General features: G+C 37.2%; 1 protein-coding gene and 1 pseudogene across 2 annotated transcripts; one reads left to right on the top strand and one right to left on the bottom strand.

Moving 5' to 3' along the window:
- Window positions 1-27914, top strand: part of LOC145776957 (uncharacterized) — an 868661-nt pseudogene that overhangs the window by 237743 nt on the left and 603004 nt on the right.
- Window positions 878-27878, bottom strand: LOC145776959 (ciliary-associated calcium-binding coiled-coil protein 1-like). 2 transcript variants are annotated; one of them, XM_082588211.1, is made up of 7 exons: window positions 27728-27878; window positions 26606-26632; window positions 23757-23866; window positions 18373-18542; window positions 2706-2926; window positions 2109-2219; window positions 878-1209 (listed from the first exon to the last, which is right to left on the bottom strand). In XM_082588211.1, the coding sequence occupies exons 1-7, from the start codon at window positions 27758-27760 to the stop codon at window positions 970-972; spliced, it is 912 nt and encodes a 303-aa protein (XP_082444337.1). In that variant the 5' UTR covers window positions 27761-27878; the 3' UTR covers window positions 878-969. The 2 variants fall into 2 exon arrangements, with proteins under 2 accessions (XP_082444337.1, XP_082444336.1); XM_082588210.1 differs by lacking the exons at window positions 26606-26632; window positions 27728-27878 and adding an exon at window positions 26026-26317.

Below are 27914 nucleotides of genomic sequence, written 5' to 3'. Positions count from 1 at the left end.
TGTAACTTGAAGCAGTTTGTGGAAAGTTACCTACAGGACAAAGAATTTATTAAATTGCCAACGCATAAGAAATGGTGCAAATATTTCGATCAGTCTACGAACATCACATGCCACTCAGAAATTTTAAAGATTGTATAGTTTTTCTTTGCTGTTACATCCCACAATGCCAATGTAGAGAGAGTAGAGAAAGTCAGTGGATTAAAGAAAGAAACAAGTTGAGCTTTGCCACTATGAAAGCCATATTGACTTCAATATAATTTCAAAGATATGTGCTGTAGTGAATTTTTCTCATTTTTGAAATCACACAAGGCCCTATTGAAGAGAATTAGATCTTCAGAAAAATATGCATGGTCAGAAGAGTAAATTTGTAGTGACTTGACCTACAAGCGTGTAATTAATTTGTTTTAAGCATGTAATTGCTGTTCTTCCTTTTTCGGCATAACCTAATTCTCATTATTATTTTTCACTCTGAAGTTGATATTTTTTTCAGTGACGGTCCGTAGCTATCTTTAGAGAGTGCTTACCCTGCCTGGTGTGAAATTCTGCGCGTGACAGAAGACAATACTTTTCATTTCGGTAGCTGGCGCTTTAGCATGAGTATCGTACAACTTTTGCAGCTTTAGCATTTCGGTAGCGCATATATATGGTCTTATGAAAATAGTCATGCACTGTCCGGAACTTTGCTTTTTCAAATATGGTAACCCTAGTATAGCCTACAACTCTAAGTGTTGTAACGGAATGGTTTTCTGGTGTAAGCGTTGCAGTCGAACCAACGTAAAGAATATTTTTAATGCTGCGTTGTCTGGGGTTAGCATACACATACAAATAAAAACAACATTCAAATAACGCACAGTAGTTAGTTTCCACAATCTGTAAATTTTGGTGCTAACGTGATTTTATTAGGTGTGGTGATGACCTTTGCGAAATAAGACGAAAAGAAGATACGCAAAAATTAAATCATTAAAAAGATCATTTCGTATGCAGCTTGGTAATTTTTGACAAAAACGCTGCTTCATGGTCTTTTATTTTGTGTTGTATTTCAGATTTGGCGGGAACGATCATTTCTTTTGTGACTTTATCAATAATGTTTCGAAGTTGCGATGTAGACACCATCTTTACAACTTCATTGTCTGACGAAGCAACCGCTTTTAATACAGCTTCAGCAAAGTCGTCGGTGTCAGTAGGCTCTTCCTCTAAAGCTGCCCCTTTCTGCACAAAAACGCATTAATTTAATAAACTTCCTAAACTTGTAGACTGACGACACAACTAGCATGCTTTGTGTGACGTCAAACTAGACGACAGAAATTTCTTGTAAAAACATAGCCTTTTCAATAGATTATAAAGTCATGAGTTGCTGGAGGGTCTCCCACAAATCAGCAGTTGTTAACTGAGCAAATGGCAGTTGAGCAAGTGACAACTGAGCTAGCAACATTTCAGCAAGTAGGTGAAATTGACAGATGATGAAACTGAACAAGCCGAAACTTGGCATGTCACAAGTCAGAAAATACAATTTAGCAAGCGATGACCGAGCCAGCTGAAAATCTCATTTGCTGACTTGGAGATTAACTGAAATGCACTTGTAAAGTTGAATCGCTTGCTGAATTGTCGTAGGCCTAGTGGTCTGACGACCGTTGCTGGAGCCAGTGCATCTAGAAAAGATACTCTTTCTATTTTACGAAATCTTAATATACCCGATTCATCGTGAGTTACATAACCAAAGCAATCTATCATTATAACCACCAGTGGGCACCCTCTTGCAAGTTGAAAGCATTGCCCTAAGCAAGGCTTGTGACTTTTATCTATCCACGAACATATTATACTTCACGAAATGTGGAAAGTGCAAATATTCTCCGATAGCGCAATCGATTATTCAGTCTTTCATTCAGCGGCACCTATATAAGGTGAAATAATTTGAAGACAACAAGCGGAAACTTCTCCCTGTCAATCTTGGTGACTGGGCCTGCTTCTGAAGGTCTATTTTAGTTCAAAGTCTCTACAAGTATGTAAAACTACACTTCTTTAGAGGCTTTCTCAGTTCCAAGAGGAAAATTCCCTCAACCAATCAGTTATGGAACATAACAAAAACAGCAATAAAAATACAAGGTTACCTTTGCATCATGCTCTACGACAAATTCTTTGTATGTTTCAAGGGGCAAGCCTTCTTCTAGAGGAGGAGGAAAGGAACCACTCATTTCTGGGCTTGTTTCAATGCAAAGTTCCTGGAAATAAAGCAGATTATTTTGTAAAATCATCGAACTAAAAACGATCAATATTTTTGTGGTCTGCGTGAACTGGATGACGAATCAATTCAGTGGCTGTTCGACACCTTCCCAAACATCTAGCCCGAGTCGCCGCCACTGCTCGAGGGTGGTAAAAGGCAGAGCCCCTCGGCCCTTGCATTGGGGAAAAAGAAATGGCTCATACGACAAAGAGAGTAGTTTACAGCTTATTCTACCTAATTAGAAGCTACGTATATGATGAAACGCTTGCATTTTGTCAATCTTTTGATACCACGAGGCAGACTAGGCTAGCCTATAGTTATTGTAGATTTTCTTTACCGCTTCCTCATTGGATTTAGTTCAAAGTTTAGGCCCTAAGCTTTAGGCCAAACCGTTATGACTCCAAACCAAAAGAACGAATGCCCTTGATGAAGCGTCAGTCCAAATGAATCTTAAATGGCTACACAATGTAAACTATTCGCCTACGTCAGATCCAATGATGAGTTCGTCTTGGTGTTGTTCGAACAAATATTGATACAATGAATAATGGTGAAAAAGCGTAGTGAGAATGTATCGCATGACCATCTTAGCATCATCCAGCTTAAAGAAGTACAAGGGGACAGACACAATATCAGGATTGTCGGACCCAACCCCAGAAAAGCATTCCTTCAAGTAATTCAAGTTTGCCGTCTTGCTCATGTGTTGCTCTGAAAAACAACAAATTTGGAATTTAAAGCAAAGTGAATCTGTAGGCTCAGTTCTTTCACCAATCATTAAAAGTGCCCATTTGGATCAGGCAAATCAATTCTCTGATTTTAATAATTTGCTCATAAATATAGTATGAGTCTGAGTAGCCATGTTGTGGCAAAGTAAATGACTGTAACAGTAAATGACGGAAACACAAAATAATTGTAGGCTAGTATTTATTTCAAGGTGTATGTTACATTGAGAATAGAAAAAGGCCGAATCAGAATGATTCCATTATGCTAACTATGTGGCCATGCTATAGCCATCAGCAGCTTTCGACAAATGGGCCTACATCATTCGTAGCTGAAGGAGCCCACTGCCCATTAGACACATTTAGAAATACTCCAAGAACTAGAAATTTATATTATTTGCATTGTCGGGACGACACTTCGATCATATATTTCACTTTCTATGGGCGACAGGTTTTCTACTTTGGTCAGCAATGACGTTTATTATTTTACTTTGTCGTCGTGAAAGGTGTTGGCAATAAACATGTAAGCAAAAGCGTAGCTGACTTGGGAAAATAGACGATCTACCACTGGCAAGCAACATGTAAAATTAGGTTCATCTCGCAGGTAGTTTTTTGTAAAAAGTTCAGCATTAGGCCTGCATAAAAAATGTCTGGCCAGGGGGCACACTTAAGCTGTGGTTAGACTACTATCCTGGAAAATTTGTGCAAGCCAGATAAGCTGCTAAATGGAAGAAGGGAGTCAAGAATAAGATTAGGAAACATAAGGAGGCATAAATCATGTAGATAAACAGAAAGACAACAAGACAACTGGTATATTTTTCTCAGGATATCATGACAATAGAGCTTCGGTAGAAAGTTTGTCTTGTTGAATCATAAGCATGCGAAGCCGATCAAGTTTTTCATATTCAAGTAATAAACTTCAACTTCATCACGTTGCTCGGCTTCGTATGCCTATACCATGACGATACATTGATACATTCCATAGTGAAATAACAAAGAAAGGAGGCGACAGACCATACGAGGTCACCAATTCAGCTTCTACTTCATCAGTATTTTACAAAAAAGTTAACAATGGAACTTATACAGTAAAACACAAGAGAAAATAAAGAAACGTTGAATAAGGTTACAGTGGTAATGTGGTGGTAAGTAGATACAAGCTAACTGTTGATTGATTGGTTTATTTTGTTGTGCAATATCATAACAGCAAAATCATTAAATGATGCAGCACGCTTAACAAACACAATTGAAACAAGGAAAAATAACAAATGTACACTGCATCGTTGAAGTAAGTAAATCACAACGGGAAGCTGCGAAGTGACCATGACGGTCTTCGAGTCAAGCAGCCACCCTCAGCCAAGTCGATGATAAACATTTAGTGAAAATTACACTAAAATATCTACACTAGCAACAAAGAGTCAAGACAGAAACAAACTTGCATCCATAATATGTCAAAATTACAAGTTCCAATATTAGGTGTTGATAGTCAACGAATAAAAACTTAAAGAGTATCGGTCCAGATTAGTGATTACACTGCAATCAACTTTAATATTCTGCAATTAGATATTAAAAAAATTACATGAACTCATAGGCGTCGAAATAGGGTGGGCGACGCCCACCCTGCCGTGAAACAAGGGTGGGCAAAGTATGTTTCGCCCACCCTGTTTTCATGACACTTATGAAGTGTTTGTTTCAATTATTTCCGTTTTTCTTAAACGCTGGATTATCCAACCAACAGCAGCGCAACTTTTTGTTTTACGCTATGTCTCTCGCTAAGTATCCGACAGAACAAAGCAATTCCGCAACAACGCTGCGTTGAAAAAAGGGATACTCACTGCACTGTTGTTGTTACGGCAACTGCCACAGCTGGCAATTCCTAGTGAGAGAAAGCCACGTTTGATCTTTTTCCGAATGGTCTCACTTTCGTTACGTCACAATCAAAGTTCAGTTCCCAGCATAAGGGAATGTGAATATGACATCATAATGAACATGACAATAAAATAACCGATACAAACTAAAGACGTACTGAACCAATCGCTTTTACAAATCAAAATGCGGCAAATCCGAAGGCGCCACTTTAAAGATAACAGGTCACGAGTCACGCGCTTTTAAGGTCACAAAGGAAAACATAAGAGAAGTTTGTTTAGTTTAGCAGCGCTCATAAGATCGCAAGGTGCAAGAAAGAAAACATCCAACCTATTAAAGCATAGCCTAATTGCTGCAGCGACGCTAAACACAGTCTTTGTGAGAAAGACTAACCAGTAAACCACACTCTTCAAAATTACCGCCGGCAATTGCCGAGGTGATTGTAAGGATCACAAGATTACAAGAAAAAACTAATTTTCTTAGACTACACCATAGGCTAGGATGTTGATTCAATCTTACTATTGCTGGTTGTTTTATTTGGGTTGCTTCCTACTTCGCCGGCGCTTAGACACGTGCCCAGCTGGGAGAATCTTTTATAGAAATATCACCCTATTTGCATTGATTTCTACGTCAAATTATTGTAAGCATCTACTCCTTGTTGCGCCTCGCTTTCTGTTATCTCGTCCAGCTGATACAGCATCTGATGATACCGATTCTGACTAGTTTATCACACAGACTTTGTGTTGCTCGCAGTGTCCCAATTGTGCCGAAATTATGTTGGCTTATAAGCTTACGTAAATCGAGGCAATCTTCTCGCAGGGAGCTCTTGATATGTTACCTGTACCTGGTTGAGCAATTAACGTTATTTTATGATAATTCAACGGTACTACAAGCCTTAAAGCAGCCGGCGGCCATGGCCGCTAAGTAGTGCTTAAATGACCGCCGGTGCTACCTCCTCAGTCGGCCAATTTGGCCGCCGATTTCTTCTAGCTAATTACTTAACTTTGCAATAGAATAATCGAGAATTAACCGTTAAAAATATCTAATTTCAAAGAGTGACGCAGAATTAGGTCAGCGCGTCATAATCACCACTGCTGTATTGTGCGGAAACATTTGCTATTGTATGGAAAGTATCCAGCTGCGATCACCAGCTATAAGTCTTGTTTGGAATTACCGACGTTTATTTAAACAAAGTGTTAATCTAAAGTGCTAATTTACATCAGCTCTGGAAATATTGTCGTTTAGATGTAGATTCAATGTTGTCGGACATTGAATCGTTGTTAAAAAGGAGAACTACCCAGACAACAAAATTCGTTATTTTTACCCTGATTTAACGACTGCAAACATTGAATCAATGTAAAAATGATGGATTTTGTTGTCTGGGTAGGTTAGTTGACATCCGAGGGGAAAACACGTGTCTTCGGAGTTCAGAAATGTTTCCGCTGTGTGTTAGAGACTTCACACCCTAAATGGTGACATCATAACGGTATAAATGCCGTGGTCAGGTTTTATGAAAGGCGGTATGCAGTTGAAACAATTTAGTGCCGTCCGATGGTCACCGCAATACCGGATTACAATCCCAATAAAGCAGTTATTGCGTGGTACAACGATTCTATAGCAGGACGTCGCTCAGACTTCAACAACACTTTGAAGTGATCATTTTGGCCTTGTTGCAAGTTTAATTCTATTTACTTGTGATATTGTTATTTGTATTTTGGCCTCCAAGCACGCAGATTTGGCCGCCGAGAAGGAGCTCTCGGTAGGCCACGATGGCTGCCGGAAAAAAAAACACGAGTTTTAAGGCCTGTACTAGATGTCGAATTAATGTAAAACAAGCGTAAATTTCTTATTGGGCATTGTTGTTATGCAATATAACCCGCCGAGAAAATTATATCGATTTGTGCTGACTCGAACGTTGAATCAACCTAAAATTAACTTACTTTTCTCCTCCCCGTGAGTTTTTTAACGTGAATTACCGTAACAGCGTGCGTATCGCGTTGCTCGCTTTATCACTACTTTTGGTATTATTACATCACAACAAATCAAACAATGCGTTCGTGATAGACTACTCTAGTATATTTTTCGCTTCTCGTTTTACATGTTTTAGTATAATCTTTTCCTACTAAGTGTTCACAGCAATTGCCGAGGCAATTTCAACTTTTTCCGTTTGGCCTCGGCAACGTTTTTGCCGAAGTAAAAATATTCTAATTTCGAAGACTGAACCATTGCGAATTTGCAAACACATACAAAACACATTCAATGAAATCTGTTTGAAAACTCTCGCCCACCCAGAATTCCTCTTTTCTAAGAAAAAATCGACGCCTATGCGAACATATCGTAACAGTAAACAGACATAACCCAGCAACAACACCACATTTAACATCATAAAAACAAAAAACAATAAGCTAACGTTTTCGGCTAGTCATACAGCCCTTTTCGAGCCTATAAGAAAAAGAATAATACACTATCAACAGCAAAAATATGGACAAATCTAAACATTTGAGAAACTTTCTCAACTAGCTCACACAAAATGATAACTGAAAAATTACGCAACACAACGGGTCAAGTCGGGGACATAGTGAGTATCGGGACGCGAAGGCGATTTCAGGCGTTGTTGGGAGAAGGGCGATTGTAGAAAACAACTATTTTTGCACAAATAGGTTACTCGTAACCGTTCCACTGCATTTTAATGCGCAAAAAGCATACATGACTATCGTAGTTGAAAATATAAATTTATTGCAGGTTTGTAAACATATATTATACGGTATTCATTAGGCTACCTCTGGCTCTACGCACACTAGTCCAGCACAACATTGAATGCACTAAAGCACGTACAAGTCGTACATAGACTACTGTCATTGACACATTATAGTTACGCATGTTACCTAACACTATTAACAGCTACACAGTAATGAAAACGATAACATCTATTTTCGTACGTTTCGTCAATCAATACAATTGACTTCTTCAAGAAGACACATCAGATGGTGTAACATGACAGAGCACAATACCATGCAACAGTGACAATCAAGGAAGCAAGTAAACGATAAGATTGATGATACAAGCAATTTGAACAACGTAATTAATGCTTCCAACACCTTGATCAAATTTACCCAAGTCAAATATTCTACAGTGTAAATGTCTACTTTATATCGCCATTTAGATTGCACTATGTTTTGTAATACAGTATAGACAAAAGACAAGTAGACGTAAATATACAACAGTAACTTCACCAATACTCACTTCATGCGATTGGTTGTAAATAAATGTGAAGTAAGCATATAATAAACATTACAGTACAATACCAAGAAAGCTTGAAAAAACTGTTCAGGTGTTTATGAGAGTAGCAACTCTATTGGCTGTGAGGTATAACAAATAAGAATAAAGTAGCAATAAAAGCGTGTAAACAAAACATAACTAACTTTTGTGTGTGCTTTTTAAAGTAAGTTTTCGAACCTTTCGATTAGTTACCATTGTGGAAGGTGCAATCTCCGGGGCATTAAATCGTTTCAGTTCATTTTTAGCGAAACAGTTAAATGCAGTGCACACAATTAAGTTAAAGTCGGAATGTCCATTACCACACTTTTGCTGAACTAAATCGCCAATACCACGAGACTCTTCGACATTCAAGATTGAAGAAGTAAAAATAAAACGCGAATTGAACAAACTAAACAGTTTCGACTTAGCCAAGTCATCATACAATATAGTAGTGTAATATTGAACAGCCAGAGCTGTCACTGCAGAGCATAGTATTCTGTGGGAGCGGATAAACCACCACGGTCAGCTATTTCAAAAAGATGTGCATGATAATGTGGTACCGACTCAAGGAGACTCGGCCCATCAACATTTTTTACTAATGACATCTTTCAAGCACTCGAGAGATACTGCGGCCAATGTATCCGCTCACAAAATACGTCACATTAGCATCGAAGAGGTCATTCACATTAACCGCAGAAAAAAAAAAGTAAACCATCAAACATCTGTAGACGGAACAGTTGACACCGAAACGTCAAAGCCGAATGGAAAAGCATCAAGGGTTGTGAACTTGTGAGGTTACCTGCTGCAAGAAAATCATGTTGCTGCAACAAACTAAGAGTGCGAATTTTCTTTCAGCTTCCAGAACTTGTTTTATAAACATGAAAAAATTACCACCATTGGCTTGCTGATACCACCCAAACCGTCCTTCTATTGAATTGGACAAAAAATTTCCAGTGAGAACATAGCTGAAATGATGGTTGGTTATCAATGTTGCGCTAACTCCGGAACCGCACCCATGGTCTAAATGCATGCAGTAAATGTCTGTGAAATGAGCCCAGAAAGGTTTCTTTTTTTCCAAAGTATAAACAGATCTCTAGCTTTTCCCAAGAAGGTCAAACTCGGTTGTTGTTTGATTCCATCAGCTTCAATTGGAGAACACATCTCATCTCTTTTTTCGAAAAGCTGAAAAAATGCAATGCACATTAGTAATTTCTGAGTAGTGTACTACTGTACAGTACACCCATTGGTACACAACATACAATTTAGACCTACTATCCTCGCCAGAACGAACCTTTTTTTTCTCGAATCAAAGTCAGAAGACAGTGAATAAATGAGAAAAAAAACTTATTTGCTGGGCCGTAATAAGTATTATACTGTTGCAGGCGCGGATTTATGGGGGGGGGCAAGCGCCCGGGCCCCCCCCGAAATTTTGTGAGAAATTGTTGAATGGTTTGATATGCTTCTAAACAGCTGATATTAGTCCCACAGCGGACTTAACTTATCCCGAAGGGGGAGGGGGAATTATTTTTGTTATTATTAAGGTTGAAATTATCCATCGATTATACATTTTAATAGCAACATTTGTTGGAGCTGGTCAGCTGGCTCAGCTGAAACCAACGCTGAGCCAAATGACATCAGTTGAACCAATCTGAAACCTGAATTGTTTTATAGTTTTTAGTCTTCATCATAATTTCAATCAATTACCGTAGGCTATATGTCTGCAAACATATAAATATCCAATTGGTCATGGACACTGCATACAGGGTTTTAAACCAGATTTCAAGTTTACTTTGCATGCTTAGCAATTTTTATTCCAGCAAAATTTATTCATGAACATGGCTGTTTTAATGTCTATTTTATAGCATATCGTATATGTCGTAGTATCATTGTTCACAGTGGCGTAGCCAAAGGGGGGGGGTTGCAACCCCCCCCCCCCTTGGCATGCGTGTGACGTCACGATATTGAGAATGATGCTTTCAGTCTCTATATCTCTAAAACAAAGTTTGCCTAATTTTAAGCGAAACTGCATTAAAAGAGCGAGTTTAGCCAATAACAAACATTCAAATATCTCAGCCAGGAATTAGCAACAAGAAAACATAGAGACTTAGCTTTATTACCGAAAAAAACATGATCTTACCTTTTGCTATGCCACCGGACAGCACCATTTTACAGGAATATTTAACCCATATTTTTGTTGAATATGCTCTTAGAATGCACCAAATTTAAAGTAATTTTTCAAAATTTTCTGGGGGAGGCCCTCCTCCGCTGGGTGTCTCCTTTGGCAAACACGCCGTGGGCTTTGCCCGCCGGCAGTCAAAACCCCCAAAATTCCTGGCAACGCCACTGATTGTTCATATCTGTTTTTTCTTTTTCTTTCTTTTTGAATCATTTTCAAATTTTATGGGCCCCCCTCCCAAAAAAAACTCCTAGATCCGCGCCTGTACTGTTGTCACTCTACACAATTTCAATCTAATTAAATAACTTTAACAACCAAACTAAAGCCATTCTTTTGATCTTATTCTTACCTTTTGTAGGTGTTGTAACAGACATGATTTTCCACACATTGCAATTAAATTTATGAAACAAGCACCATCTTTTTTTCATTTCTTTATCTTTCAGAAATCAAAACATTGGTACTTTCACTACAATCTTGCAAGACTTGTACCCACTTTTACAGCTTGTTACACAACACACAAACCCCATTTCACAAATATAGATTATTAAAGCACTGAATTTATCACAATAAAACCTAAATGAAAGACCAGATTAAAACCTTGGATTGCTACTAAAATTTAACATAATTGATTAAGATTGAATCTTTATCCTCGGACTGGGAAAGCTTCTTGCAGAGCTTAATCCTGGCAGTTTCGCATACTTGTAGAGGCTTTGAATCACTGACGCAGGCCCGGTCACCGAAATTGACAGAGTGAAGTTTCCGATTGTTGAAGTCTTGTTGCCAGGGAATTATTCCATCCATTAGATGCCACTGAATGGAAAGCAGTCCTTAACGTGCATTGATCAAGCACACACCCCGAGAGTCGAACCAGCACCGCTATTGATCTTGAAGTTTCTTCATTCCAGAAGTGACGCGCTAACCAATTGAGCTATCGGGGCGAACATATGTATACTTTTGTTTATAAATAACTTTCTGGACTACTAACAAGCTAGCCCTTTAGTTAGCCCATACTGATGTACGGTACTTCATGTTATAGCATAGGCCTACAGTAGGGTGGAGCTTAAAATATCCAAAAAAAACTAAATTTATATTTTTGAAAGTCTTACCCCCTGAATACGTTCCTTTTGATATAGATGCAATGTGTATAAAGTTTCAGGCCTAAATTCCTACATTTAGAGGTAGCTCAATGACCTCAAAGATTATGAAAATGATGAAAATTCAATGGTTTGGGAGTAGGGCGTTGCAAATTTACACCACTATCACCAATTTTTTCAATCCCTTCCCAAATTTGCGATATGGTCCAACTAGAACACCCATAAAATTTTGGGCCGATTGTCCAACCTTAAAAAGCCCTTTACCCCATATTTATGATTTCCGGGTACGCGCAAGAAGTATTGCTTTCCAAATACTCATATTTTGGCTTAGGAATGACCTAGAGACTTGGTTATAGGCTTAAAATGTGCGCAGTTGCCAACTTTACATTAGCTTGTATAACAACTCTAAGCTCTAGGAGGCTTAGTTTTTATGTTATTTGTGAAAAACTGTATTTTGAGCCAATTTCCGGCCATTTAAATTTTCGATAGATTAAATTCAATTTTTGATGATTTTATAAGGAAACAGTCAATAAGCCACAATTCAAAAGTTACTAAGTCTCGTGGTATAGATTAACAAAAAGAGTAACTCATTGCATTAATCAACTTCTTTGTGCATCGCTCTCCTCTTCCATTCTTCAGCAAATCCTTCTGACGTGTTCTTATTCCCTTGACAACTTGGAGCAAATGCTGCCGTTGTTCCTCGGATCTGGTGATTCTATCAAGATGATAATTGGTTAGCATGCCATGGGCTCTCTCTGCTGAGTCGTTAATTACCTTGATTGAACTGGCCAGAGCTGACAGCTTAATGAACGTCTCATCTGCTGACCATCGTGGCACCGGTTTAAAGAGGAATGTTGGCTCTATGCCACAAAGTCCAAAACATGTCCAGGAGTCAGGACCCACAAAGCTTTTCAGTCGTACTGAACTGAAATTCTTAGTGATAGACATATCCTGTGAGGCTGATAGTGTTTTCCCTTTTTGTTTGTTTGTTTATCTTTATCCTGCATTGCGGGAAAGCGGACTTGAGCGCTATGCATCGGTGTACGCCTTCCGACGTACACCTGACCCACGCTGCAGCCGACTGCAATGTCTGTTTCCGGTTGTCTACTTTTACTTATGACTTAAATTTGGTACTACCCATTACTCGAAATCGATCACTGGGTAGAGGCAATTATCGTAAAGTTTCTTGCCCAGAGAAACAACAGCAAGTGCGGGTGGCTGGAGTCGAACATGCAGGCTCTCGACTGCAAGCCCAACGCGCTAGCCACTCGGCCACGGCTGCCGACTTGCCGGCTGCCGACTCGGCCACGGCTGCCCTTTATACCAGACAAGCTCCTTCGCCATCTCAGCCTTGTCTTCCTTGTCCGTGGTGTCGCTGAACAAGGCTAGGATAGCCAACCACTCATCCAGATACCACAAATGTGCTTGGAGTTTTTGCTGCACCACACACCAGCTCAGCTAGTTCTAGCAACTTGCGACCGAAAATCTTCTCAAGTCTAACAACTATTCCTGTGATGCATCCTGAGTTTGTACTATTGGTGTCGAATACCAGCCCAATGATCGCTGTTCAGCTTTTTGAGGGTATCCACTTCACGTTGGTAATGGATTCAGCATCACTGCCGGAAACTTGTGGGATTCCTGAAACACGTTGAATTATATAATCAGAAACTAATTACGGTATATTATTGTGTATAAGTTGTTATTGAAAGTTAAAAAAACTGTACAAAAATAGGCTACCAATAAACTAGACTTACCAAGTAAGACTTCATCGCCCTCCTGCTCTAAAAGTATAGCCACCCTCTCTGATTTACCGATGTGTGTCAAGCTCTTGAGATGTTTCCCATCCCAGTGCAGAGTACAACCTCCAGTTAGCTTTTCCAAATTGCTTTTCAAGTATTTCGTCCCAGCTTCGGTTCTAATTTTATCTCTCCTTCGTTTTGATGTAGCTGCAGAAAGAGTTATTTCATCTAGATCCCCACCTTTGTCTTTGTGAGCGACTTCAAAAAGCTCAGTCAAACCTTTCAACTAGATCTTGTGCTTGTCTGCTACTACACAAACACCTGGAGAGAATGGTGAAGACTTACCAACTCGAGATTCTCGCGATCTCGTTGGAATGGGATTGTATTCATCATTTCGATATTCTGGTTCAGTCTCTACTGGATTGGGGTCGTCTGGTTCGATAATCTCAGCACGACTGTGAGATGGTCCACACTGTTTCGTTGCTGTAGCTAGTTCCCTTTCGGCTTTCCTCGTCAGTCTCCGTTGATATTCATTATCTTGGCAGCCAACACTTCTGTCACAGGTTGTCTTCATGTTCTCGAGAAACTGTTTATCTTCTACTTTTCTGGGATCAGTACTGTTTTCAAGTAGCTTCTCATAATCAGGACTCACTGCCCAAAATGTTTTATAGAATTCTTCCAGGAAAGTATCTCTTTGTTTGCTGCTGTATAGTAATCTTCTTCCTTTGAAAATAAAGCGTCTTCCAATTATTGTTTAGCTTCTCAATCATTGAAATAACGTTCTTCAATGTTTTCGTAGCAATATGAGTCCTCGCTCACCATTCAATAACTTGTTCTGCTGTTTGTTTGTAGGCATCTCTGAGTGAAGATGTTTCGTTAGAATAGCTTGGAGAACGTTATGAGTCCCCTTAAATTTGCGAAGTACATCTTTTATAGTTGGAGGTTTTGACCCGAGGAATGGATCAGGCATAATGGCGTATCAGCATTATCATCAAGGAGCCAGATCTTCTTTCTTCGATCCATTTCGAACAAAAGCACGTTCACCAATTATATACCAGTAGCCCACTTTCAAAACAAAATATATTATATCATACACTAACAAATGGAAATTGTTATTTTATTGACTGTTTCCTTATAAAATCATCAAAAATTGAATTTAATCTGTCGTAAAATTGAAAATTGGCCGCAAATTGGCTCAAAATACAGTTTTTTGCAACTAACATAAAAACTAAGCCTATAAAGTTGGCAATTGCAAACGTTTTAAGCCGATAACCAAGTCTCTATGTCATCCCTCATTGAGCTACCTCTAAATATTGTTCAATTGCACTGATTTTTTTTCTCAATTGTTATTTCATATAAAGGAACAATTTGAGAGGGTAAGAAAAACATATTTCAAAAATCAAAAAATAAGCTCCACCCTAGCCTACAGCTATATCCATACAGAGCCACTTTAGGGGTAAAAATGTGTGCAATTTTAATGAAAGTGCCCAAATACCAAAACAGCCATCGACTGAGTTTAAGAATATATAGGCCTAGCGTATATTACAACTACGGCTAACTGTGAAACTGGCCAACTCTGCACTTTACGTTCACTCTGTCTGTTATGCAATAGACCACTAAGACCTTCGTCCTTTAGAATAAAAAAATAACTATGGTCAGTATGATATTAACAAAGTATCATATGGTATTAGCTAGTATTAAATTAACAAAGTATATATTCAAAACTGATGAGCAGAGCTGCATGTCAATTTTCTCTTAAACAAGGTCTTTCCATAATACACAATATTTTCTTAAATAAATAATTTCTTATTCCTAAACTGAAGAAATGTTTCATAAAGGAGTGATTGAAAGTTTTTAACATTTTTAATCAAGTAGGCTAAACAATTCTTCAGGTGGGCATGAAGTAGCAAAAAGTGTACTGTAGGCCTATTCAGTATGTTTACAGGTTTTTGCAATTTCTATTTTGGGCAGATGCACAAAGGTTTACAAATGATTTCATGTCTGTGGGTACAAATACTGCTATCCTGTTTTGGAGTTGTAGCTTACAAACAACAAATTAACATAACCTACTTTATCAGATTGTGCTAGTTTTGTAGTTTCCCAAACATTGCTTAATTACATATATATTATACAGTTTTGCCAAAAGTAATGACTTTGTTGATGATAGAGCCGTGGGCAACTGCTTCACCTGCCTATGGCCTAGCACAATTTAATATGTACAAAGCTACATTGGATTAGTCAATGATACTAGTCAGTGTATGGATGGTGTGATGCATTGAAATTAACCCATACTCTTACTACTAGCTCTTGTTCTGACAAATTAACTCTTGAAAGCTCTCACTACAATGACAAGGCTACATTATCCAATGTACGGTACAATAGGCCCACAAACTAATCATTTGTACAAAAAGTATCCTCAGACCTCAGTCATGTTTTTAATACAAAAAAGAAACCATAATAATCTCAGAACTGCCTGTTTTGTTTCTTATTATTCCACTTTGCACAAAAAACAACACTGATCACACAAATTTGCTTCAATGGACAATACAAAATACCGTATAATGTTTTATAAACCTAGTCTAAATCCACTTGTTAAGTATTTAGATGTGTATTTGCAGATAGCCTACAGAAAACCAGCATGCAAAAGACGTTCATTAGCCTTTCTGTCCCTATTGCACAACTAAACTTCATTACTAACTACTAACTAGTCTTCAACGTGCAGCCCAACCACCAACAGGCCTGTTTAAACTTTGAATGCTTGCCAAACAGTGACACTACTGTGCGCAGAAGTGCTGTCGCGAGGTCACGTGATTTCATATCCCGGTACTCACTATATCCCCGGGTCAAGTATTTGAGAGGTAAAATTAATTAATTGTTCAGAAAAGAGCTCAAGCAGTTTACGCAAGATGAACAGAAGCACAGCACGAGATAGTGGCACAAACAAAGTAAAAATACGAGAAGCACAAGGCGTGACAATTCAATCAAAAACTGTTAAAAGGTAGGAAGCTCCGCCAGCAAATAATTGCTTGTTGAGCCTGTTAAAAAATTACCTCTCTACCCAAAGTATATCGTAACAGACATAACAAAAGCATAACACACAAAAATAAACAAAACATAAATCAGATCCCAAAAGCCCACCGCACTGCAAGATCAATTCCGCCGAAAACTACACAATCGAGTTGCATTTAACAAGAGTAACAACTAACAACCAACCAGATGTGTTCGATATTGCTTTTTGAATGAAAAGGGAGAGAAACATTTCATTTCTGAAGAAACCTTATCCCATGCTAGATTGCTAGTGGTCCCAAGTAGTGTAGCATTTTTTTGCCCGGAGTTATTGTTATTAAGAAACATTGAGATTGTGGCCTATCTTGTGGCGAGTATTGTGATGATGGATATTATATAAATCAGTTAAATAAGCACTGAAGCAATAAGGTAGAAGTCCACTTTTATATTTGTGCATGGAATTAGCGTAGCCTACTCAAGCTCAATGAAGTCATAGAGCTTGGGAACATTAAATTTAACATATAATTAATTCACGGGGGTACATTTGGGGTAAAATAAACACGATTTCCATGATAACTTGTTGTCATGGGTAACACCAAGATATTTAATCGAAATTTATCTGTTGAATTGGATTACCATTAATACTTTTAAATTGAAATAATTTGGCTTCAAAAGGCTTTTTACATGTTATCATGTATGCAGTTTTTAAATAGTTGATTGACAGCTTATTTTGTCTCATCCAAATATCGACAGGTTTTATATCTTTATTTACTTTTGCTTGAAGACTAATTAAGTTTTTATCTGTCATAAGTCAGTCAATTGGTGTCACAGTAAATAAAGTTGTTTTAAAATTTGTTGCATTAGGTTAGTCATTTACATATAATAGAAAAAGTAATGGGCCCAAAACAGAACCTTGAGGGACACCACATTTCACTTGCTTAAAGCCAGATCTATTTCCAAGTATTTTAGTACATCATTGTCTGTTAGATAAGTAGGAATTTAAAACATTCAGAACTTTACCTCGAAGGCCATAATTGTAGAGTTTACTAAAGTTTTTATGATCCACAGTATTAAAGGCTTTGCTTAAGTCTAGAAAAATTGAGCATGTAAATTTCTTTTGATTCAGGGCAAATAACAATTCATCATACATACTTGTTGTAGCTAGTGAAGTGGAATCATTACTTTTAAAACCATGCTGACAAGAAGAGAAAATGGTATGTTTATTGAAAAATTTATTAATGCCTTGATACAGAATTTTTTCAAAGATTTTAGAGAATGTTGACAATAAAGAGATTGGTGGAAAATCAGTTACAGTTTTTGGATGAGGGTGTGTTGGTACTGGAGTGGTTTGTGATTGTTTTAGAGTCTAACCAAACTTCTTGAGCAATGCATTTGTTGCATAATTTGACCAGAACAGGAATAATGACACATTTAGCTGGTTTAAAAGTTTTAGTAGAAATACCATCCAACCCAAAAGCTGTTTTTGTTTTCATACCATTGATGCAATCAGACATTTCACTTTCATTAATACAGCATCTTCAAATTTGCAATTCTTGCAAAATTCTTCAAGAAGGAAGTTTTTCCATGATATTTTGTATTGAGTATGTAGGCTATATTAGAAAAGGGTACAAAAGAATTCTTTACTATAGCAAAAACAGGTAGATGGTCAGATATATATCTACAAATTCCACTGCAGGTGATCGAGCATTATATGGTCAGTAAGAGTAGGCTATGTCATGGTCAGTATATGTATATATGGACAGTACTAAAAATTTGTTTATCACTGCCTTTGACTGCCGTATTCCGCATATACTTTATTTTCTTTGCCGTAATTTGTCACAACGCTACATTTGCAGGCTTTGCTCATCGCTCTTTCATCAATTCTAGTTTATATTTTATATTTGATACGTAATTTACTTTACTGCCGGCTTGGTTTAGTTTTCATTCAGCACTTTTTCAATATTTACGCTTATGCTTTTTCAATTTTTTACGCTCATGTTTTGACATTATTGCGTCACTGTAATGTTGTTTAAAACATTACTTGTAGGTTTTAACTGCCCTAAAAAAGTTATCAGAACTGACGATGCACTGAATAAGTGCGAGATATATTTTCTGTAACATCTACTGACAACTGATCCCTGTTACCTTAGCAATTGAGGTTTTAGCTTTTTACAGTACTAAAAAGAAATAAAATTTGAATCACTCAGCCCAGATAAAGTAAAAATGAAGCCAAAAGAAAAAAACATGATATCAAGCACAATTTAAACCAATTGTTGACTAAAAGCAATGTTAAACATACCTCGCAAGTTATCAAGCAGATTTAATATCAACGTTATGAAACCACTCAGTTGCCGTTCATCAAATCCTTTTTCTTGTGCCCAGTGGAATGCAATTACGTAATAATCCAATAAACAAGCGTCCTTAACGTCTACTTCGTGTTGCTCAAATTCCATTATGCTTGCCATTTTTCTAGAAAAAAATTTAAAACATTCATCCCATAGCCTACATCATTTGACAATGAGGTATTGTAGCTTATGTGCTATGCAGGAGACCAAAAGGTGAACTGTAGTTCTTATACTTTATTCTAGCAAAGAATCATTTTTATACCAATAAGATCAGGGCAACTTAGCCTACCTAGGTAGTGCATGCCAATGCCATGGACTATACATTTATAGAGCTTCGGTAGAGAGTTTGTCTTGTTGAACCATAGGCATACGAAGCCGAGCAACGTGATCAAGTTTAACATCTTCAAGTTTATTACATTTACATAAACATAAAACTACGCAACAAATTAAGTATCGAACGTTTTCGACATCACAAGATGTCCTCTTCAGGAATAATATACATACAACTTAACTACATCTGAAAAAAAATACAATGGTTAACTAAATCTATAAACAGAAAAAGAGAAAAACTGCACAGTACTTCTGACTAGCTCAAACTCAACGATACAAGGCTCCACGAGAATCAAAGGTAACTGCATCAAAAGGTGTTAAACAGATCACATGATATGGTAGAAAGGCAAGGTGCGAAAAAGCTAATTTTAAAATACAGAGAGCAAGAAAGACGAGCCGCAAGCAAACAATTGTCGGTTCAAAAGTGGATTGTGACGTTTTATGTACAAGGCTTCCAAGATCTTAGTTTGATACTCAGACCTGCCTCTGGACATGACCTCAAACTGCTTGATAGAAACGTTATTTTGGCATTCTGTACATGAAAAAATGTGATCTTTAATTGCGCTTTTCTGTATAGAATTCAAATTCAAGTGTTCCCCAGCTCTAGTCGATAAATGTCTTGTTGACATACGCAGTAGCGTAGCCAGGAATTTTGAAAGGGGGGGGTTTTGACCACCCAACAGCGGGGGGTCTGGGGGGCCTCCCCCAGAAAATTTTGAAAAATTACTTTAAATTTGGTGCATTCTGAGAGCATTTTCAACAAAAATGTGGGTACGAATATTCCTATAAAATGGTGTTGTCCGGTAGCATAGCAAAAGGATAAGATCATGTTTTCTTCGGCATTTTTTGGAAAAAAAGCTAAGTCACTGTGTTTTTTTGTTGCTAATTCCTGGCTGAGATGTTTGAATGTTTGGTATTGGCAAAACTCACTCTTTTAATGCAATTTTGTTTAAAATTAGGCAATTTTTTTTAGACTGAAAGCATCATTCTCAATATCGTGACGTCACACGCGTGCCAAAGGGGGGGGGGTTGTAACCCCCAAAACCCCCCCCCCCCCCTTGGCTACGCCACTGGACATACGGTACCGATGTATGTCAGGCTTGCATCACGCAAACAACTGAATTTATAAACGACATCAGAACAATTTATAAACTGACGCAAACCGTGTTTGTTCGTCTCGACAGAACCAAGCGCTCCACCGCACCTTACACACTCTTTCAAAACGACCCGATATCAAGGTGTGCAAATTTGATAAAGGCAAAGGTGTAGCCATTTTGGACAGCGAAGACTATTTTGAAAAACTGGACCAAAGTGTTAAAGATAAAACCAAATTCATTGAAATCAACGAGAATGTTAAAGTACATCCACTAATTTCTAAAGAAAGATCTATTCAATATTATGTTAGAAAATGTTTGAAAAAAATTCGATAAAGACATCATAAAATCTCTGATCCCGACTGGAAGTTGCCCTGGAAAATTATACGGTTTGATCAATGTGCATAAGCCAGGCAATCCCGCGAGACCGGTCGTTTCCATGATTGGCACTCCGGAATATCAACTGGCAAAATTTCTGGACAATATCATAAAGCCGTACATTCCCAACACTTACATGCTGAATTCGACGAAACAATTTATAAAAAAACTGAAGGATTATAAATGTCCTCCGAATAGTGTTATGGTGAGTTTCGATGGTAATAGTTATAGTTAATAGTTATAGTTATAGGGCTAATAGTTATAGGGCTATTCCAGACAGATTGCACGATAATGATTTTTAAATTTGGGAGAGTGTTTTTGGCAAGGCATCTCAGGTAAAAGCAATTACAATGGAGTAAGATGCTGGTTTTGGAAATATTGTCCATGAATATCTCCTAAAAACAAATCCATCAACATTGGTGTTGGTATCATCTTGGATAGCTGTTAGTGTTTTTTGACGTTTACTGCCGAATATTACACCCCAAAGGGGATAAATTGGTTTGGTGGAGACCTGTACCAGACAAAGTCACGAGGGTCATTCCTGACAAAGTTGTGTTTTAAAAATATTGCATCTATTCTATTCTGCAATCATTTTGGCTGGAATTACCCATGTTTTGGCTGGAATTATCCCAATCATTCGAAATTACTGCTATCTAGCACCTTGTGACTTTATAACATATGCCGTGCCTTTGCCCGAAAAACCGCAAATTAGACTCATTGCAACTACAAATGTTACGGTATGTGCATAGCCTTTTACTTCGCAACAGCTTTTGAGCCCCCCTCCCCCCAAGCTAAAATGTATAATTATGGGCCTTATCTATATCAGTAACCATATCAGACTAACAAGCGAAATGTGCAGAGAAACAAAGCTAGAAGCAAAGTTTTTATACTTATAACATCTATTTTGGTATGGAAATTAGTGACCAAGTTAAAGCTGTGCACCTTATGTGATCTGCAGAACACATCGGTGCAACTTAGATGGCTGACTAAGGGAAACAACATTTGATACTACAGTATTTGCCATTTCAAGAGTTTGGAGAGAACCCCGAAACCATACAGAAGACTGTTGTTTCTATATGGTTGACAGTTGACGGTTTAGAAAAACAAAAAACCGACATGACATTGCGTATTCTTCCATATTATGTTCTATTGCACCTGTTTCACATAGCACTCAGCAGCTGAGTTGCCACTTCTTAAACCTCGAGCAAAAAGCTGCATAAGACACAGTAGTGTATCAAAATATAGAAAAAGTCTCTCATGACGAATTCAACATAGGCCTACCTAATACAGACATCAATTCAGAATTTTGGTAATAGGCTAAATGGAGCAATAATTATCAACTTTTGGAAACAATGTGATAAAAGAATATGAAAAATGGTGTGTTTCTTGTCCATAAAAATTTCCTGCACTCCCATCTTGATTGTTTTGATCCTTGTATGGGTGATTGGTGGAAGCGGAAAACGTGGTGAAAGGTTTCATCTTAAATGGAAAAAAATATCAAGGGTGGTGGATTTGCAACATGCAAGAGGGGGGGGGTGTATGGTCGGTAATACGAGAAGAGTTGTCAGTGTACAGACACAAGTCACACAAATGTGATCACTTTTGAAGTGTTTTCATTTTTGCAGAATGCATATATGGCTTATATTTGCATAATATTTCTTTGTGTTTGCATGCTTACACGTTTAATAGAAAACTATGCTGGTAGATACAGAAAATCTTTGATTAAACTAACAATCAGAAAAAGTGACATTTTATCAAAAGTAAGGACACTTCAGATGTTTTTTTGCTATTTTGGTGATTAGTTTGAAGTAACAGAACACAATACATAAAAATTTTACTGCAACTAAAAATTTTGCGAAATTTTGTTACATGGTGTAATTCAGTTGTTTGCGTGATGCAAGCCTGACATAGATCGGTATGTCAACAAGACATTTATCGACTAGAGCTGGGGAACACTTGAATTTGAATTCTATACAGAAAAGCGCAATTAAAGATCACATTTTTTCATGTACAGAATGCCAAAATAACGTTTCTATCAAGCAGTTTGAGATCATGTCCAGAGGCAGGTCTGAGTATCAAACTAAGATCTTGGAAGCCTTGTACATAAAACGTCACAATCCACTTTTGAACAGACAATTGTTTGCTTGTCTTTCTTGCTCTCTTTCTTGTCTTTCTTGCTCTCTGCATTTTAAAATTAGTTTTTTCGCACCTTGCCTTTCTACCATATCATGTGATCTGTTTAACACCTTTTGATGCAGTTACCTTTGATTCTCGTGGAGCCTTGTATCGTTGAGTTTGAGCTAGTCAGAAGTACTGTGCAGTTTTTGTCTTTTTCTGTTTATAGATTTAGTTAACCATTGTATTTTTTTTTCAGATGGAGTTAAGTTGTATGTATATTATTCCTGAAGAGGACATCTTGTGATGTCGAAAACATTCGATACTTAATTTGTTGCGTAGTTTTATGTTTATGTAAATGTAATAAACTTGAAGATGTTACACTTGATCACGTTGCTCGGCTTCGTATGCCTATGGTTTGACTATATATTTGTTAGCTATTTTTTTCCTCTAAGATTTAGTGTCAGATGCGCAGGTACGGTACCTAATCCTGTATAATTAAATAGGTGTCGGAACCTTAAAAAACAATCAAATCTATATTAGTAGCAGCAGTCCATCATTTTCCAGCTCTTGAATGTTGTACCAATAAAGCCTTCATCCTTTATTTATAATCTCTTTAATGTTATCTTCAATAAACTTTTTTATAGACTACACAACATTATCTTCAACAATCTTTTTATTCACCATTGTTTTTGGGGTGCTTCTGCAATATATTATTATTATTTATTTCTATGTCAAAGCTGTCCATAACCAAAACAACAAAATAATATCGTACACAAACTACAAATGCACAAAGATCACAAAGAATCACTTTTAATGCCGTCAGTTTAACAGCTCACTAAAAATCTACTGTTACAAATGCAAATGCCTTGAGAGTTGGAAGAACTGAAAGTATTTAAGAGGATAAATGTTTTTTATAACATTAAGTCTGATATAAAGTGATGTAAGGAGTGAATGCAACAGTTGATAAACTAAAACAGGCTATGTTTTTCCTCAAAAAAGCATCAACTGTTGTTATATTATTCATAACTTGATATTCACGACACTGACAAAACTAGGCAAATTGTATAATATCTTAAAAGAGTTTTTTTAAGCAAGAAGTATAATATATATAATTGCTTTATTCTGAAGATCTAAACTTGTGGAACAAGTTTAAAGCATTTAGCAAAATGAGATTTTGCATTGTTTGCAGCACAGTACTGAGAACGTACATAGGCTACCTACCTTGAAATATTGTAACTATAAACATGTTAAGTTTATTTTAATCTCCGCAGTAGTTCGCTACTTTTCCTTTCTTAATCCTGGGAGTGCATAGCTTGGTAAAAGCAACGTGGAACAAAAAATCCCCAAGAAGTTACAATCTCCGATTTATTATTGTCCAGAAATACTACCCTTAACCTACTAATGTTAAAGTAACTCACATCTGAAGTTCTTCAGGAGTTTCACAAGCTGACAAAGATCGAATTTGTGATGGAAGAAGAACTTTCCATGCAAATGAGCCTTGAGGTTCCTTCTCTACTGCTTCTTCATCCTAAAAAATTTAAATGATTTATTCAGATTAATGAATTCAGAAAAATATTTTGTAAGCAGTTAGCAAATTAATCATGAGTAAACAAAAATAAATTTAGCAGAAATCCAAATTTAACATTTCAAGCAGAGATAAATTGGTTAAACCAATAAATCACTTCTGTATCCAGTAGCCATGATAGGGAGTCCAGCAAATACTTTTAGACCCAGCCCGAGATGATTTCAGGGGCTCATAACCTTTTGAATGGGCCCAGGAAAATGAAGAAGCCATTGCGTGCTATTTAAATATGGTGCATTTTTCTTAGGAATGTTTTGACTTAGGGCCTGAGGATCTCATTGGAACTGATCTCAAATTATCCTTTCAACGGCCCTGTCTATATCTTATTCTTTTTAAAAACGTAATTGTAACGTAAGTAAACAGAAAAATTTTTAAAATAATATTGCATTAAATACCACACAACTTTTGTACTAAAAATGTGACGATTAGACTCATTTTATAGATCATTGTGTTTTTATGATAACTTCTTCCTAAGCTACCCCAAAGTGATAACCAGACATCTTTTAACAAGTCATCTGACTTTAGTATACAAAACTAGAACATGCATGCCTATTGCCTAGCATGATAGCATCTATATCTGCCAGCACAATACAGGAACAGACTGATGCTGACCAAATCAAGAAATTAACAGGACACAACCCAGCCCACATTCACCAGAGGGAAAAAAAAGTTTTAATATGAAATGCCTATCTCTAAACATTCCATACTTCTCAAAAACGCTTACTCAGCATTCAATAGAATTCACAGGTGCGAAAACATGGAACGAATTTCCTTCTTTAATTAGAAAGACTGATACAAAGTCACATTTTGTCCACAAACTAAAACAACATTTAAGCAAAACGGATACACAATAGAAAGACAACATAGAAAGTCTGTTTTGCATTCTTGTGAAAATTTTAGTTGAAATCCGAAATAATTTCCAAAAGATTAGGCCTACCTAACAATAATGTCGACTGCTTGTGCTGTACTTTTATGTTTGTAGATATCAACTGCAACAATCCATAACCAACACGACACAGTCGCAAAAGGGGATGAGAGCTTCATCAACACCATCAGGACATCATCATCTTATCTACCAGCTCATCCATTCCATCACCCACCAGGACAAGAAGCAATAACTTAAACTGGATCTCAAACCTCAATCGTCTTAGGCTACTGTGTGATGTGCAGTCTGACCATAGAAAGAGTTCAACACCTGCTCTCCTGTAGTCCTGGGCCACATCGAAACGGGTTTTTGTCTGAGGATGGGTTTCTTTTATGTCCGGTTTTCTTTCTCCATCCTATTATTATTATTATGACTGCTCACCCACATCAATATTGGAACTGGCAAATTCAATCCACAACACTTTTCATTACGCTGTCGTTCATTACTACATGTGCGCTGCTCTCTGTTTTTGTTTTATCTTTTGCTGTTTTTTTTGGGGGTTTTGTGACAGTGTTAACTATAGACATATAGGTAACTACATGATTCAATCCAGGCACGTTTTAAACCTTTCAAGATTTTGCCAGCTTTTCCCGTTCATTAACGTGCTGGTAGGTCTATATCAATTTTTGTAGTTAGTAGTATCTTTTTCGTCCCGGACGAGTTAATGACAAAAAAAAATGATTGGTGAGCGGTCAGGTTATTCCTTTTCTACACCAGTAGAGGCCTATAATTGGAAAGCAAAATGAAGGTAGCCAACCAAGAATTAGGTAGGACTATGCAATCCTGGACAGGATTTGGAGCTTGACTACAAAACTGCAATTAAAAATCTGACAAGAAAGTTTAGCCATTGCCTTTAAACCTCAAGAAGAGGAAGGAACCTGATGATGATGAGTGGGATTCTAAATTTCATCCAGACAGAACTAACTCAAGCACTTGACATAGCCTATGACCTAACAACAAACAGTTCTGATACAACAACCAGCTTATTCCTTTAACTTTGACGATTTTAAGACCCAGGTTACATGAACCGAATAAATCCTTCGGCTGGTAGGCTATATTGGCTCATCTTAGTTTTGTTTGTTCCTCAATCCTCCTACTACAAGTCTACAGTTTTGTCATTTCTAATAACATTAAGTAAATTTTAAACATAGTTTTGGCTTATATAAAATGTATCACCAACCGTTAGAATCATTTCCTTCCTGTTTCTTTCATCTCCACTTGATACATTTTTGTGACTCATTGCAATGGCAGACAACGTTTGCTACCAATATTTAGCAAAGCCAACCAACAAAGTTTAAGCTATCTTGGCACTCAACTCAATCTTCACATTTACAATAAAAATCGTTATTTTTGTAAGTTAATGATGTTTTTCGCAATGTCAGAGAACTCAAAATGTCTTGATCAATCTTGTTCGTTGAACAAGCAACATGTTTTACAAGCACATTTGTTGACAGTAAAAACACTGCCATCGAAGGCAGTTTAGTCAAGCGTAAGTGTCGTCATAGAAACAATAGAAATCATTCATTCTTGAACTGTCATGGATGAGTGCGGTTTAAATTTGATCATATGAATCGACTCCATGACTCCATTGATGAAATCAGCGATTCGATTTTAGTAGGCTACGCGAGGAAAAACTTGACGAAAACTACATGTTGAATTTAAGTTTTTATTACATGAAATATATTCAAACAACTGTCATTACCAAACAATTCTATAATATTTTTTGTGCTTTAAAAATACGTAAGATGAAGCAAGCTCACCTCATTTGGATTTCGGTTTTTGAGTTTCTGTAATAAAAAGTGATCAATTAGGTTACTCTTCGACATTCATTATATTACCATAAGGCAATGTATTTTGTTGCAGAATAATTTATTAAAATATTTATACATTTATTCATTTTTTAGTTCACTGTATTTTAAATTTCCAAAAAATGAGCTGGATTTATCCAGGATGTCAAACAGTTTAAAAAGCTTAATTTATTAAAAAATTTGCTACAAGCCTTCGCCTACTGTAATAAATTAATATTCAGTTCATTTTATAAAAATAAACTGCTGACAACGCTCTTTGCATAAATGCAGCCTCTACAAGTTGGGCGATGCGATTCTCATTCCGAGGATACAATTCAATCAACCCGTCTTAAAAAATAAAATAAAATTAGCCTATTTAGTTTCAATAATATTGCCCAACCCAATCATTTTGCATTCGATTGAGTTTTGCTTTTAGCAGCATGATCGTTGCTTTTTAACGACCTGTTTTAGCCTGATCCTGAAACACAGTTCCCCAGTCATGTGGTGACGAACGGTGCTGAACTTTTGTCATAGCATATTACTGGGAAACTGTGTTCTGAGAGCTGGTGCCACAGCAAACTCGCAGCATCAGGCTTAAGCAGGTCGTTAAAATGTACATTGTAAACCAATCATTTTGTTTTCAACATTTGTTTGATTGTTGTAGGCTAACCTGGATTCTCTCCCAAAGTAATAGCCTGCTAGGCCTATTTGCGTAGACTTGGTAAACATTAACAATAAGGACCATGTTAAAAATGGTTGAACTAATATTAGAATAAAACGATTTATCAAGACATTGCAGGTGATTTACAGTGAGGCAACCTAAGCTACCAGCAGACTATGTTTAATTGGTGGCTTAGTTTGGCATGGTTGAAGTCAAACACTGACCCCAAATTGCACGGGCTATTTCTACATAAAAGCTGAGAAGGATCAAATCATCATATGAATCTTGGCTATATGGTTATAGTCAGGAACATGAACAATGATAGCCTACTGAACTAGGCCACGTTAAACTACTTTTCATAATCCCATTTTCGGTAGCCTACGTTGTTGTTTTATTGATGGAATGTGCCATAGGCTAAACGTACGGTACGGTACCTTTTTCCGAGTTGCACTTGGCATCTTCCCCATTGAGATTACGAAGTTGGCTATGCCTTCTCTGCAACCTATCACTGATAGCCTAATTTGGAATACAAATATTAGCCTACTTGAGATTCAAAACCAGATGTTTTAAATCAAGCTCCTACTGAAACTAAACTCTGTCAAGACTGAAAATCGAAAAGTT

The sequence above is a fragment of the Aplidium turbinatum genome, chromosome 9, assembly GCF_918807975.1.
Source record: "Aplidium turbinatum chromosome 9, kaAplTurb1.1, whole genome shotgun sequence".
NCBI classification, from domain to species: Eukaryota; Metazoa; Chordata; class Ascidiacea; order Aplousobranchia; family Polyclinidae; genus Aplidium; species Aplidium turbinatum.
The sequence above is the reverse complement of the archived record's forward strand: the minus strand, read 5'-3'. Positions and strand labels throughout refer to the sequence as shown.